Genomic DNA, 15,244 nt, shown 5'->3' with positions numbered 1-15,244 from the left:
AGGGGCACAAATTGTTGGGGCCAACTAGGTATTGGCTGTCCAAGATTGATCGGTAAAGTTTAAATTTTAGATTTGTGAATTGTGTTAAATCAGGTTATCTACCACCCTATTTGAATAGGAAGGCTGATTTCATCTTTCCTTTTTAAAACAATCTCCACATTTCCTATCTAAGGTGTTGGTCTACCAAGAGTTAGGGTCTAGACATTGATCCGTGTGTCTTACCACCTCTTAAGATTTAGACTTCAGTTTTTCACTATTGTTTAGACTTGCTACATCAATTAGAAAGGGCTAGAATTGGAATTCCTAAAATTGAACATGAATGAACTGACTAACTAGGGTTAGAGTTTACTAGAAAAACACTACCGACACTTAAGATTAGGTGTTGCTTAGAAGCATACTTTACACGATTGTTCTAGTTATAAATGTCTATGTTGGGAAGGTTTATTTGTAGCTAAGACTTACCATTTCATCTCATTATTTATTTGTTCTTGCAGCACTTTGTATTCTCATGGTGAGGAGGAGTTGATTTGTTTTTGTTTTCTTTTTTTGTGGGGTGTGTCCGAACAGCTCCTTGGAAACGAGGATTAAGCAAGGTGCATTTTTGGGACACTCTAAAATCAAGGTATCAAAGATTTTCTTCTTAATAAAAGTCATTATTTACTTGGCAACAATTTTGATACAAAAGGAAAGCTTAGGCTAAAAACTCACAGTTTTGTGAAGGAGTCTCCGCCAACATTGGTGAAAGAACCTGTGGAAGAGGACTTAGGAGATGAAATAGCAACTGATGGAGACGAGGAGATTGTCCTGATGGAGAATGTTCAAGAAGATGGCACAATCGAGAAAATTATTTTTGCATCTGGTGGTGCTGTGGATATTTATGAATTAGAAGCCCTTTATATTAAGGTATTGTGTGAGTACATGTTTGTATGGCTAAGCTTGCTACTGAAGTGTATGCTACACAGCTTAAGTAACTGCTGATGATATGGAATTGGTCCACCTATTCTATTTTTGTGCTTACATTCTGACAATGCGATTATCTTTCCATTAGTTTCAAATGAGTCTGATTCATTTTTAATGCCACAATCTTATTGAAGTAGTGACTGAAGAGAGTGGGTGAACCCCAACAGTGCCTATTGATTTTTTTTGGCAAGCCTGTAAGTGCATGAACTCTTTCAAAAAATTTCTTGAAGCCAGTAAAGTAGCAATATGTCTTCTTACTCTCATGCTGTCTCTTTGCATATGGGCTGATCTCTGGTTCTAAAACAGCCCCAGACAATTTAGCAAACACATGTTCCATAATATTAGTATGGCAATTGTTAATATCCAAGGGATCCCCAACTTGTGGATTGAATAATTGGTTTATAGATCAAGAGTGGGGGAACCCCTCAGCTAGAGCAATGTTAAATGTTGCAGCCAGTCGGTTGTGTGTGATGACAGGTTTTGCATGTATGACATGTTCAATAATATTACCCTCATGGTCCTCTCCCCTCCTATTTTGGAGCTTGTGGATGGCTTTGGTGATGCTGAGGGTGACAGTGAGCACATAGGGCATCATTATCATCTTGTTCATGAGCAGATTGACCTGGTAACACTCATATTGGAGTATGTCCATACTGGAGCCAATGTGGCTTATGTTTTTACCAAGGCCTAATCTCATAGAAGCCTTGTGCAGAGTTGGGGTTGGACAACCATCATTTCCTTCTTCACCTTGAAAGGGAACCTTTCTTTTCTCCTCATTTCCTTTTTGGACTATTTTCCCCCCTGTATTTGCCCATTTTTAGTGAAGTCCCCATTTGAGATTAGGCTGACCAGCTGGCCAACCTTATTTCCATCTTCCCAAAATTGTGAGTCTACAAGTCTGACATGTCCCATCATTTCAACATATTTAAGCTGCCAATTGTACAGAGCATTGAGTTCATGGTGTCAATTTCCTTGCTTCTGCCTTCACACTTTCTTTCATGTTCATTCTCCCTATCCACTCCTCTATGTCACTGTTTCCACTGATCTTGTTACTCTGGCATAGTCACAAGTCATGTGATTATTGTGTTCAACATTCCTTGAACTCAAGGCCAAGGGTTCAGGCTGATTGCTGTCAGTTTCAGTCAACCAACTTCTCAATGACTAGTTCTTCATCGAGTAAAGAAAAACAAACACTTTCAAAAGGACCCCATGCAGTGTTTGAGTAGACAGCAAGCAGAGAAAAAACAGAGAGAGAGGCAGAATGGAATGGAGGCCCAAGGCTGTGAGACCAGCCTTGCAGAGTGAACAGGGAATGATGTCCAATGGGGCAGGACATATAGGCCTCAGCTGAGAATATGGCTGACAAGTTCTTGTGGGCAGCAAATATGGTCAACCAACATCAGTGATGCCAAGGGTGGGGAACAGTTGCTGTCTCTTAATGGAGTGAATTGTGGAGGAGATGGGGACCATGGTAACTAGTGGACCCAAAAATGGGTGGGGGAAACCTCCACGTAGTATGGTGGTCTCTAGGAGGACTGATCACCTTGTGAGGCATTAGAGCCTCCTACTGCTTAGGAGGACTTAGTGTGCATTAGATGCATCTTATTGCCTTGAGCATAGTAAGCTGAGAGCTGATGTAGAACAATCTTTGTGGCCCAGAAAGGAGAGGTAGCACAAGGAGTGCCAAGTGGAAGATGCATATACTCCAATGGGGTAGGGAGCAAAGGTCGATGTCGACAATCTTAGGGGTGTGACTGTTCTTGCCACAATAGGAGCACCCAGTAATCAGGCAATTTGTCAGTGGAGATGCCATGGTACCGGAGTGGCAACCTATAACACGTGTCTTTGCCTTCTCTGACGTAGAGGATCTTCACGGCTCATTGAGCGCCTCTAGCTTTGATACCATGTCAAGAAATAACCAAGTAACTAGAGAGACAGTAGGGTTTGCAGGCCTCTAGGAGAGCCAAACGCAAGGATGAACTGTCACATGAAAGATGGAAGTTGATGCTAGGCAGGAGGATACTGACGCCAGCAGGGACTGAGCACCAATACAACGGGAAAGGGCTCAGGAAACTGTTGCATGTGTGTGGGAAGAGGTGCCAGGTGGAGAAGATGCCAATGCTATCATAAACGCAGCCCAAGGTAGCTAAAGACTTTTGTATGGCAATACGGAAGGAGATGGTGAAGGGAGAGAAGAGAGAGAGACGGTGGAAGACAGACGAAATGAATTAGTAATGTGAGTGGTAAAGAATAAATGGGTGGTGCCGAATATAAGGCACGAACAATCTCAAGTCTCGCATTACTGAAGGCTCTCGAGTGGCGATCCGACTCCCTCGGAAGGTCCTAGAAAGCCTTTTTGGGGCTAGAAATGAAAATAAAAAATGTGAATGAAGAAGGGAAATTGTACAGAATGATGTGGTTTCTCAATACACTCTAGGACAAATTTCCAAAGATCTCTATTAAAGGATGTGTGCACCTCAATCCCTCACATGCTTCCCAAAATCTCCTATGAAAGGACGTGTGCATTCTAATCCCTCACTCTCAGGACTACACACCTCCATTCTTTGTTTACTCTCTTCTTCTCCAAGTGTTTGCTTTTCCATCAACTGGTCCTTCCCTAGATTTTTAGAGTAGTAGAGTATTGCTGTAGTAGCTAGCATGTTATCACCCAACCGGTTTATACTATTGCCTATCTAGGAGGAGATTTGTTTTCATCAAAATATGAAAGTTTCTCTAGCATAACATATTGATCAAGCTTGAAATTTGTTTAAATATGTTTACTTGATATATCAATTTTTATCTAAAAATCTAAAACTAATTTATATTTGAATCCCTAATTTATATATACTAATATTTATATAGAACTTAGATATACCTAATTTATTTACTAGTTTTCATATACTAAATTTTAAATGTTAAAAATTTAGCTACTTCATTTATATACTTTATCTAATATACTAATTTACGTAAATTTTCAACTATTTTAACCTATTTATAAATTTATTGAACTATTTAATTATTTGACTAATTTAACTATTTAGCTATTTTAACTAATTTAACCATTACATAATAACAAAAAAATGCTATATATCCATCTTGAATTTTCCAATTTCAATATACCTTATAAGCTTCATGTCATGAGGAGATAAAGCTTTGATGCTTTGCTTAGCATTTTTAAGTGTTAATCAAATGTGTAAATGTGAGGTGCGCATGTGATGTGCGAGACATGTAACGGTCCTGAGAAGTTAATGGGTACCAAAGGCAAAAGTTGTAACAAGTTATGTTAGTTCTAAGTTAGGTATTAGGTGGTGCCTAGTGATAGATTTTGCCTTAGAATATTTTATTAGCCATTAATATTAGTGATGGTGACAGTAGGAACTAGGCATTAATTAATTGATTAGTACGAGTTCAAGGGCTAATAAATGCTTAGGATTGCTTGGATGAAAAATTGGCCAAGCCAATTTAATTATTGGTTGGTATAGTTAATTTTCAAAGCAAGAATTAATAATCAAATTAATTTTCAGAATTAATATTCTTAATTTTAATTTAATTGCACTGAAAATTGCTGAGAAATGCAATTAGAAGGCTGCCACTTGCGAAAACCTTCCCATGGAAGAGGGGAAAGGGCTATTAGAGACTTGTGAAGCCTCATTCTAGCGTTTGTGGAGGTTGGGAGAGGAGGAGAGAGAGCTACTGGTGAAATTTTCCAACCAAGTTGATCAGCCCAGCCATTGGAGGCTGTCAAAGAGCTGCCCCTAGTTGATTAGAAGTGTAGTCAATCAGCCATTCATGGTAGAACGACCTTAAATTTCAGCCAATTTTAGCGATGAAACTGTTAAATTTTTTTCTCCAGCTTCCTCTCTATTCTCTTAGCCAAATTCAGTCCCAGGTGGATGAAATTGAAGAATTTATGCTGGTAAAGCCTAATTAACAACATAAATGAGAGTTTACTAGCCACCTTGGGAAGAGTGCTTAGAAATTGGGGACTAGTACTTGAAATTCAGCAATTGAAATTTGGGGATTTTCGAAGAACTTGAAGAGGCCAGCCAACCAATATTAAGTTTTGGGCATGACTTATTTTTCAAGGAGCAAATTGAAGGCCAATCCCCAAACAAACCAAACACAAATTGGTTTGAAGGCTTGTTGGTTGCTATGGACAGCAAGATGTATTGAAGTTTGAAGGAGATCAGGTTGAATCTTTTTATACTTCAACCTTTAGCGATACAAGTTAAAGAAATACCACAAGGGGCACAGGTTTTGGAGCCAACCGGGAGTCCAATGTCCAAGATGAAGTGGTAACATTTGTATTTTCAGAATTTATACTTGCCATAATTAGTGCTTAATTAGATTATTTAGCATCTTATCCAAGAAGGAAGGTTGCAATTAGTGTTGAGTTGTGGAGGCAAAATCAATGGAAAAAACCTAAAGTTTGGTCCAATGAGCAACTCACTTATGATTAATTTTTAAGTTATTAATTGAATATTAAATAAAAAAAGGAGATCTAATTAAGAGCTAGTTACTCATTTAGAAAGTTGATCTTGGCTTTTTGGGGCTCTTCTCTCTCATTTTGAGCAGCCCAAGTTTGGAGATAGTCCTTTTCTCTTCTTTATTGCCAAAATTGCAGGTTTCAACCATGGAGCATGAGTTAACAGTATGAATGGAGTCTGGATAGGAGCCAATCTTCTCCTTTGAGCATGCAGAATCCATTGGGCAGCTTCGTAACTTTGTTTATAACAAGGTATGCCAGTATGAATGGAGTATGGATAGCAGCCAATCTTCTCCTTTGAGCATGCAGAATCCATTGGGCAGCGTCACAACTTTGTTTATAACAAGGTATGATGTTGTATGTCTATCTAAATATAAGAAAAACAACTTATTACGGCACTACTGATTGAAATCCTCTCTTCTTCTCTGAGATCTCAAGTCTAGTACACTTTCTGGATAACTTTGTTATGAAGAAAGTAATGTACTCATAGTTTACTTTTGGACACTCTAAAGTTGGTTGAAGGTCAACATTGAAGGTGAGAAGGTCATTGTGCGCTAGTGGATTAGCTATGCCATAGAAAATAGCTTAAACATAACCATTCTATCATAGAAAATGCAAGGAAAAACTAGGGAAACACAAGCAGAACCTAATGGGATGCATCTTGCGGGGATCAAAGCCATTGCTCTTTGTTTTCCAGCATGAATGCTAGTTTGTTGTGGCAACAATGTAGATTTGAAGTGTATGTTTGAATTTACTTAGTTTGATAGTGAACTGGGTGTAAAAAGGTGAGAGTAAAGCATTGTGATTGATGTATGAATAGGGATGAGGCTTTGGAAGATTAATCAGTTTGGATTGGTATCTACGTGTTTTATACATTGTTTGTAGCGCACAATAGTGCAGGACAAGCTTTGTATGTTGGATGTCACTTTTGCTAGTCATTGGATTGTAGACATCATGTATTCTTAGGCATTACACTTGTTAGAGTGTGAATGGATAGATTTGTTGTGCATTTGGTCAAGGTTAGTGAGAGCAATTGAGGATACCATGTAGAGACAAGTTTGGGCTAATTCAAGAGCAAGGCACATGGAAATCATTGGCATTGAGAGAGTGTTGATTTGTGATAGTAGGTTACTTATGATTTGTACAAGCGTTGAATAATGATAAAGAAATATTGGAAGGAGCGCTAACCTTTGGGACCTATCTTGTGTCGTCTATTGTGTAAGAGCATTCTAGTTCTCCTGTTAAGTGAGTCTTTTGTTTATTTGTTGATTTATTTTATATGTGCAAGTGCGTTTATGTTCATTTCCCTTAAGATTATTTTCGAAGGCCGGTTTCACTTGCCCAATAGTTGCCGGATGTTCTAAGCCTTAGTATCATCACCACCTTCTAGATCTGCATTTTTTGCATAGAAATAGGGGATGACCATTTTCAAACTTCCTAGTTCTATCCCATCTTGTCCATGTACTGTCCCAATTTCATTCCAATGTTAGAGCCTTCCCTTATGGTGACAAGGGATGACAATTTCTACTCTCGTCCCCATTCCCAAAACTTGTTCCATATTACTATGGTTTTTTGTTGTTGCTCCTTTTGAGAGTACCCACATTTCGAAGGTTGTCACCATCACAATTATCACCATGCGGTTGCTGCTCCTGCTGTCACAACGAGCTTTGACTATGTTTTGATGCTAGGTGGACTGTCAACAGTCATCTGAGAGAGAGAGAGAGAGAGAGGAGATCGAAGTTCAGCTGAGAGTACACAGTTGACAGTGAAGAGAGAGTGTGAGTGAAGACATGACTCACCATAGTGTGACGTGAATCAAAATCACTAGCCCAATTTGAATCATTGTAAGTATGTAGTTGCAGTGGCATTAAGCAATCCAAGAGTCCTAGTCCCTTGCAAGTAACGAAAAACACGCTTCACAACTTGCCAATGTGACATGCGTGGCCTGTGAATATGTCTGCTGACGGTTAAAACTGCAAACTGAATATCTGGCCTTGTGTTGCATAAATAAATGAGACATCCTATTGTTGGAGCATATGTATGGATGTCAAACAAATCACTGTCATCGTGCAAGGACAACTTGAGTCTAGTCTCCATTGGTGTGTAAACTAGCTTGCAATCCTAAACCTCTCAGAAAGTCAAAAATATATCTAGACTGTGACAATTCAATGCCTCTAGCATCATGAATGAACTGAATGCCCAAATAGTAGTGCAAAGGCCCTAAGTTTGACATCTCAAAAGTTTGTTGCAAACTTTGTTTGAATGCTGAAATCTAATTAGCATGTGTCCTTGTGAGCAAAAGATCATCTTCATGAAGACATATGACTAGCAAGGATTCCCTCTCTTTACATACATTTAAAGAGTAGACTTTGATGAGCTGTTAATGAACCCTTGGCTGAGTAAAAAGGCATCAATTTTTGCATACCAAGCTCGGGGAGCTTGCTTCAAACCATACAAAGCCTTTTTCAACTTGCATACTACCAAGTGTTTAGATCCCTTAATTGCAAAACTAATGGCCTGTTGTACATACACTTCTTCTTGAAGTTCCCCATGTAAAAATGTAGTCTTAATATCAAGCTGGTGCAACCATGATGGGCAGCCAAAGCAACCATAGACCGAATGGTAGTCATACGGGATGTAGGAGCAATTGTCTCCTCATAGTCCATGCCTTTTTTTTGTGCATATCCTTTGGCCACAAGCTTGGCTTTATACTTGTCAATGGATCCATCTACATTTCTTTTAAGCTTATAGATCTACTTTGTACCAATGGCTTTCTTCCCAATAGGCAATGTCACTAAATCCCATGTTTGATTCTTTATGATAGAATCAAATTCAGCTTGTATTGCTGCCATCCAATGCACACTTTGTTGTGCATCCTCAAAACATTCAAGCTCCTCATCATCAAGTGTATGTGTTGCCATAACAAACTCCATTGTATTAACATGATCATGCAAACGAGCTTGTCTTCTAGTACAACTAGCAATGACTATCTTTCATAGTCTGCAAGTACCATCTAGGTATCTGTCTAGCTTCCTGATTGTGTACAAGCTCGTTTGCATTCAATATCTTGCTGAATATTCAAATCAGCCATGGGCTGAATTTCTGCATTGCTGTAGCTGGCTGAACATTATGTTCATTTGTTGAAGCTCTAGCTATATCACCAAAAGAAATGGGCAGTAGCCCTTCAAAGTCATCATTGGCAGCCTAATATGTATCAAAACCAGCAAGGGATAATTCTGACTTTTCATCAAAAACCGCATCCCCATTGACAAGTACTTTCTTGGAAATAGGATTATACAATCTATATCCTTTGCTCTCACTGCTGTACCCTACAAAAGTGCATTTAACAGCCTTGTTATCCAACTTTTTTCTTAGTACCTTGGGAATATGAGCATACGCAAGATACCCAAAAGTATGAAAATGGCCAATTGAAAGTTTCCAGCTATTCCAAGTCTCAAAGGGTGTAACATTTTTTAATGCCTTGGTAGGGCATATGTTCAAAATATGGCGAGTACACATAACTGCTTCCATCCAAAAACCATGTGACAAACTCTTTGCTTTCAACATACATCTGGCTATCTCCATGAGTGACCAATTCTTTCTCTTTGTTACCCCATTTTGCTACATCATATACCTATGACTTTTTCACCAATGAGTAGACCCAACAAAAACGAGTAAAGTCATCAATGAAGGTGACAAAATAATAACCACCACCCAATGACTTTGTCTGCATAGGTCCACATACATCCGAATGCATAATCTGTAATTTGGCAGTTGCCTTAAAAGCAAGATCAGGAGGAAACGAGAATTGATGCATTTTTCCAAAATGCATCTCTTACATATATGCTCAAGAGGTCTCTCCAAGAGAGGTAAGCCATCTAGCATTTGTGTACGCTGCATAAGCATCAGTGTGCCATAGTTGACATGCCCCATGTGAGCATGCCATAACTTTACTTGTAACATAGTAGGAGTAATAGTAGATGCTAAATAGATTGACTGATCAACCGAATAAGCATCTAAGTCATAGAGTCCATGACATAATGTGCCAATAAAAACCAAAGTCATGAATTCTTTATCCTTGACCATAAATTTGTCATCATTAAATGTGACTTGCATACCACACTTTGCCACAGAAGAAATGGACAACAAAATTTTCCTTATGCCTGGCACATATAATGCATCCTGTAAACGAAGGGTAGAGCCATCAATGGTTGTCAACACAATTTCCCCAATACCTCTAACAGGGTAAGATGCATTGTTGGCACACTGCACAGACTTGGCAACTAGAGTTGTAATAATAGAGAAAAACAAATCCCTATGGGATGTAATGTGTTTAGAAGCACCACTGTCCAAGAACCAAGTGCTAGTATCCTCATCAGTAGAGCTAAATGCTCTATCAGCCCAAGAAGTGTCATAACCGCAAGTATAGAAACAGTAGTCATGGTCTACAACAAAAGATGCGGAGTCAGTAGTAGTAGTAGGAGCATCAGAAAGAGACATCCTTGACTCCTTTTTCTTCTCCTTGGCTATGCACTTCTTATATTCTGTGATGTAATGACCTGGCTTCTTACAATAATGGCACTTGCCTTTCTTGGCTGTTTCTTGTTGCTCTATGGAGTACCTAAACTCCTAGAACTGTGTGGAGCATTTTTAGAATGGCTGCCCTTGCCCTTTTGCCTTTCCATAAAAGCCTATTCAGAGGCTATTACATCCACCCCACTGTTCTTTCTTGCTTGGTTTTCTTCTAAGAGCAAACTAACCAATTGAAGGAAAGTAAGTCAGTGTGAGGAAATTCTAATTATGAGATTCAGGGCCGTATGAAAGGCCAAATAAGAGAACGGCAATCAATTCAGAGTAGTAGAGATCAACTGTGTATCCAAATAATACTCATCTACATTCATTAGTTGCTCACACGAGTCCCGAATTTTGTTAAGATGATCCTGCATGGAATCACCTTCATCCATCTTCACATTCTCAAGCTCTTTCTTCAAGAAAGAGATGCGCGTTGTATTTTTTCCAGCAAACACCTACTCAAGTGTCAGCCATGCTTCTCGTGAAGAAGTTGCAGACTATATGTGCAGGATGATAGATCGCTGAACTGCCAATGCAATCGGTGACAATGCTTGAGCATTCGTGTGTCCTAAGCCTTTTGTGCTGCTGATCTTTGGGGAAGTGGTTGAGATGGAGCGGGTTGAGCGGGCCTTTGACCATGTCCTCTTGGAGGAGATGTTACAAGAGCCACAACTCGAGGACAAACTTCTTCACCACTGACATAATCCCAAAGATTCTTTGCAATCAACACATTTTTCATTATGAAAGACCATAGAGAATAGTTGTTGCCATCCAATCTATCCTCCTTGGATACATATGTAAATACATCACCTTGTCCCTAATTGGCCATGATAAATGTCACTGTTCAAAGAGCACAAGAGCAAGACTTAAAGCTGGACCAACTTGGAAATTTGAGATTTTCCAGAAATTACAGTGAGCACCACGTTGTAATTGACAAATCTGATCACACTCTATCAAAACTGTCCAATGTACAAACAATGCTCAACAGCACAAAAACGCAAAAGCCCCAAAATTTTGTTGTCCAAAACACACAATTTCAGTCTATTTCAGACTGATATTGATGTACATTTGCCAATGTTTGCACTAAATCCAAAAGCCCCAAATTCTTGGCCCAAAATTTAAGAAATTTCTGCAATAAATGTGTCCCAGACATGTGTATGAGTAGAAATAGCTTGCATGGGCAAAAGCCCTTGTTTGAAATTCAAATCTGAATAAAAAATTAATAATTTTCTCTTTTTACCTTTAATGATGGTAGCAGAGACAGGTGGCACACAATTGAGTTGGTAGGCGGAACCTGGCTGGTGGCGGCAGCCTAGGACTGTCGGGCGGATGTATGGGCGTAGCAGGCGTTGCAGAATGCGGGGACTGTAGGTGGTGGTGTAGACGGCCAAGCGTTGGCGGCGTATTAGCTAGAGCAGCGGCGTTGGCGGACATGCTACTTGGGGGCACAGGCTGACAAGCTGGTGGAGGTTGGCTGCTGACGACTTTGTTGGTGGCGATGCAAACAGTTGTTGTCGACGGAGGCAGTAGCTCACCAAGCTAAAGGTGGAGTTGGGCTACTGCTTGTGAGCTCCGAGAGGAGATTGAGTTGAACTCAGCTTTGATACCAAATGAGAGAGAGAGAGGGGATAGATTGAAGCTCAGCTGAGAGTACACAGTTGACAGTGAAGAGAGTGTGTGAGTGGAGACACAACTCCCAATGCAATTATCAAAGAGTAATGTGCAAGCACAAAGTACAAACCTTAAACCCTAGGGTTGTTAATGTGTGTTCACACCCAAAAGATGTAAAATACTATAAGTGTTCGAATTGTGTAACATAAGCACATAAAATAAAGGAGAATGAGCGTAGGCGTGAGTCAAAGCCAATAGTCTTTATCATCCTCATCAATTGATCATGGAGTTTGCGCTTTCAACGAGCAAAACTTGCCTTTTGTTGCTCGGAGTCGTCATTGACATCGTGCGGATGTGGAGGACTCCATTTCACTCCCTTTCTTGCTGCCCACATTTATCCGATGTGTTCTTTGACATCCCACTTCCTAGAGGACTGTGTTTCGCTCCCTTTTCACTCCTTCCATAGGTGATGTTGCTCTTGTTTAATTGGGATATTTCAATTGTCTCGAGCCACTTCATCATCGACTCCTTGGGTTATCCCTCAACCTGGACCCTAGAGACACAAAGGCCTTAGACCATTGTATCATCTTTTGATTTCATCATCATTCTTCCATTGTGTGTGTATTTGAGTTCATTCGTTGCAAGTATTTGCTATATACTCTTGTTGTCTCCATTGTAAGCCCTACTGTTTCGTTACATGGTATGAGAGCGGAGGTGCTCTTGGAGCTAAAGATCCTATTTTTTTATGAAGAACATAGGCTGTGGGGAGTGACAAGATGAGTCCTTCATTCCATGTTGCTATGAGATCCACGAGGACTACATTTTGCTTCCTCCCACCCCCTCCTATTACATGTTTGCCACACTGGTGATATGGCTTTTTTCCTTGAGGATGCAACATGGACCAATGGGTGTACCTACTGTGACAAGATAGGTCACTCCACCTGACCTTGCCATTATTGACTATTGCTTCCTGTACCATACGAGTATATGTGTCTTCTTAAAGGCATTCCTTATATCACCTTTCAATTTTGGGATATAGATTGTTTCGTGTTCACTATTGGAGTTTTATGCTTAAGGAAATAAGATGCCTATTAACATACAAGATACCTCACTGTGGCCTTGTGGGAAGCCCTGGTGGAGTCCTCATGAGGTCTCCATTTTGACTATCTAGTGTCACATATCCCAAAGCCATATGAATTGTGCCAATTAGTTAAAGCACTAGATGCTATTATGAAGATCTCTATGGTTGCTACAAAGGTCCTAAAGTTTTTATCTTTGTCTAATTAAATTCCTAATTCATGTGCAAATGCAACATCAAGGAACTTCTTGAACTCAGGCAACTTGATGCCTCTAGTCCTAGTAGATCTATTTATCCAAAGAGAGCTTATGCTTTTGCTACAAATGGAAACAAAGAGGGGAGTAATGGACATCTTGTCTTAGTGGGCTTTGAATACTAAATCTTTTTCCTCTGGCTCCATTGACAAGGAAATTCCATCCTCTACACAGTGCCTTATAAAGGTCTACAACTCCTTTGACTTACTGCTTTGGAAATTCCATCCTTTGTCAAAAGATGATGTACCAGCGAGACAGTAGGGTTTGTGGGGAGGAACACGGACTAAACTCAGCAAACATGGAGAAGAGAAGAGAAGAGAAGAGAGAAGAAACTTTGATGAATGGAATGATGAAGTTCCGAATCATGGAGTGAATGTGATACAAGGGAACAAGGGTGCCATAGCACAAGGAAGATGATGAAGATAGCCACGAACCATGAACTGCAATGTCCTCCTGAAGGGGTGTGAGGATAGTGGAGAGGCTGGAGAGAAGAGGGGACGGATTGAATGAATCAACCGTGAGGAATGAATGAGAGAGTGGCCTATAAATAGGCATAGTCAGTCTAGGATGGTGCCCCTTTTTGGGGTTGCAAACCCTAAACGCAAAACACAGAAACGCAAAAATGCAAACTATGGGTGAAGGGTTTCTCAACGCCCCCTCTTAGGCCCAAAAAGGGGAACAAGAGAAGAGTGAGGTGGAGATACAATGCTACATGCTGAAGAATGCTCATGCAACAATTGCCATTTGAACAGTGTTCCTCGTAGGGAAATTGTTCACTTGCCCAAGTGCCCTAGTACAAAGATGATGAAAACATGCAATGCATAGGAGGAATGTTGGACTTTGTGTGGTGTCGAGAACCTTAAGGATATGCCCGTTCTTGATCTCGAGAGGTGGCTCCATGCTAACCAAGTGACCAAGCCAAGAAGAGAAGAGGAGAAAGAAGATGTAGAGGATCCCTAAGATCCAAGATTTTCATCGGAAAGGGAACCTGCAGTAAAGACCAGTAGACAGAGTGAACTGGAGAACTCGAAACACAACCTCGGGAGAGAAGCCACTAGCTCCGTGCATCTATGCTGGAAGGAATACGAAGGTCTCGTCACCTAGTCGTGGCTGAACCTCCGAGGTCCCGATCCAGGTGGTACCGGAAGATCCTGGGTATCAGTAGAAGAGATGACTGGTTGAAGACAGCCACCCCAAGAAAGTAGAGGATGGGTGAAGAACTTCATGTGGAGTAGGTTCCCCCTCTGAGGTGGGGAAGGGTCGGGCTTAGAATGAGCAAGAGGTGGGCAACAGTCGCTGTCTCTCAGTGGAGCAGACTGGGTAGTCGAAGAAGAGGAAAGAGTCGAGCAGCAACTGTCTCTCGAAGGAACAGACTGATGAGGAGACGGCATTAAACAATCACGGTCTCTCGATGGAACGGACTGCAGATCGTAGGTCGTGGAAGCCACTGTACCTGAAAATAAGTAGGAGAAGACTGTTGCTGGCATTGCGACGATCTCCAGGAGGTTGTAGCACCAATCGATCCTCCATGTGCTCGAAAGGACTTAGTGTGCATCGGATGCGTCTTATTGCCTTGAGCATAGTACTCTGATAGCCGATGTAGAATGATCTTTGTGGCCCAGAAAGGAGAGGTGGCACAAGGAGTGTCTGGTGGAAGACGCATATACTCCGGGGGGGTGGGGAGCAAAGGTCGAAGTCAACAAGCATTGGTGGTGTGTACTGTGATGCCACAGTAGGAGCACCCAGTAGTCTAGTCATCTATTGGTAAAGAAGCCATGGATACCAGTGTGCGCCTTGCTGAAGAAGGAAGAGGTCAGCCACCATGAACCACGAACCGCAATGTCTGCCTCAAGGGGTGTGAGGGCAATGTGAAGCACGAACCGCGATGTCCGCCTCAAGGGGTGGGAGGGTAGTGGAAGGGTTGGACGTGAGCTGCCAGTGGGAGGAGGATGTGACCAGCAGTAAGAGGTTGCAACCAGTAGAAAAATGCAAGTGAGGAGAGAGAAAGACTAAAAACGTAGGCAATAGGTGAGAGAAAGACTACAAACGTAGGCAAGACAGCTTGCAGGAGAGAAAGACTAAAAACGTAGGAAAAAACAGCAGCAGCAGTCAAAATGCTGAAATCAGCTCCGAACAGTGTGTGATAGGTTGGAAACAGGCGCCAGACTGTTATAGACAGCAATGGCCAGCTTGGACCGTGATGTCCTTTGCGTTTGGGGTGTGGGTAGCAAGTTGAAATACCTGAAATCTGCAAAAACGAGATTGTTTTTTGAATGGAGAGTG

At 41.0% G+C, this 15,244-nt stretch overlaps 1 protein-coding gene across 2 annotated transcripts in view; it reads left to right on the top strand.

Moving 5' to 3' along the window:
- LOC148030020 (histone acetyltransferase TAP1-like) overlaps positions 1-15,244 on the top strand; it is an 82,438-nt gene that overhangs the window by 23,927 nt on the left and 43,267 nt on the right. Inside the window, exons 2-3 of one of the 2 annotated variants that reach the window (XM_087686284.1) lie at positions 568-622; positions 721-903. In XM_087686284.1, the coding sequence (XP_087542410.1) occupies positions 568-622; positions 721-903 (238 nt within the window). Of the gene's footprint in view, positions 1-567; positions 623-710; positions 904-15,244 lie in introns of both variants that reach the window. The other variant, XM_087686285.1, reaches the window with a different exon arrangement.

This window comes from Lygodium microphyllum, chromosome 10 (assembly GCF_053477565.2).
Source record: "Lygodium microphyllum isolate KBCC chromosome 10, Lygodium_microphyllum_v1.1.10, whole genome shotgun sequence".
Taxonomy (NCBI): domain Eukaryota; kingdom Viridiplantae; phylum Streptophyta; class Polypodiopsida; order Schizaeales; family Lygodiaceae; genus Lygodium; species Lygodium microphyllum.
The sequence above is the reverse complement of the archived record's forward strand: the minus strand, read 5'-3'. Positions and strand labels throughout refer to the sequence as shown.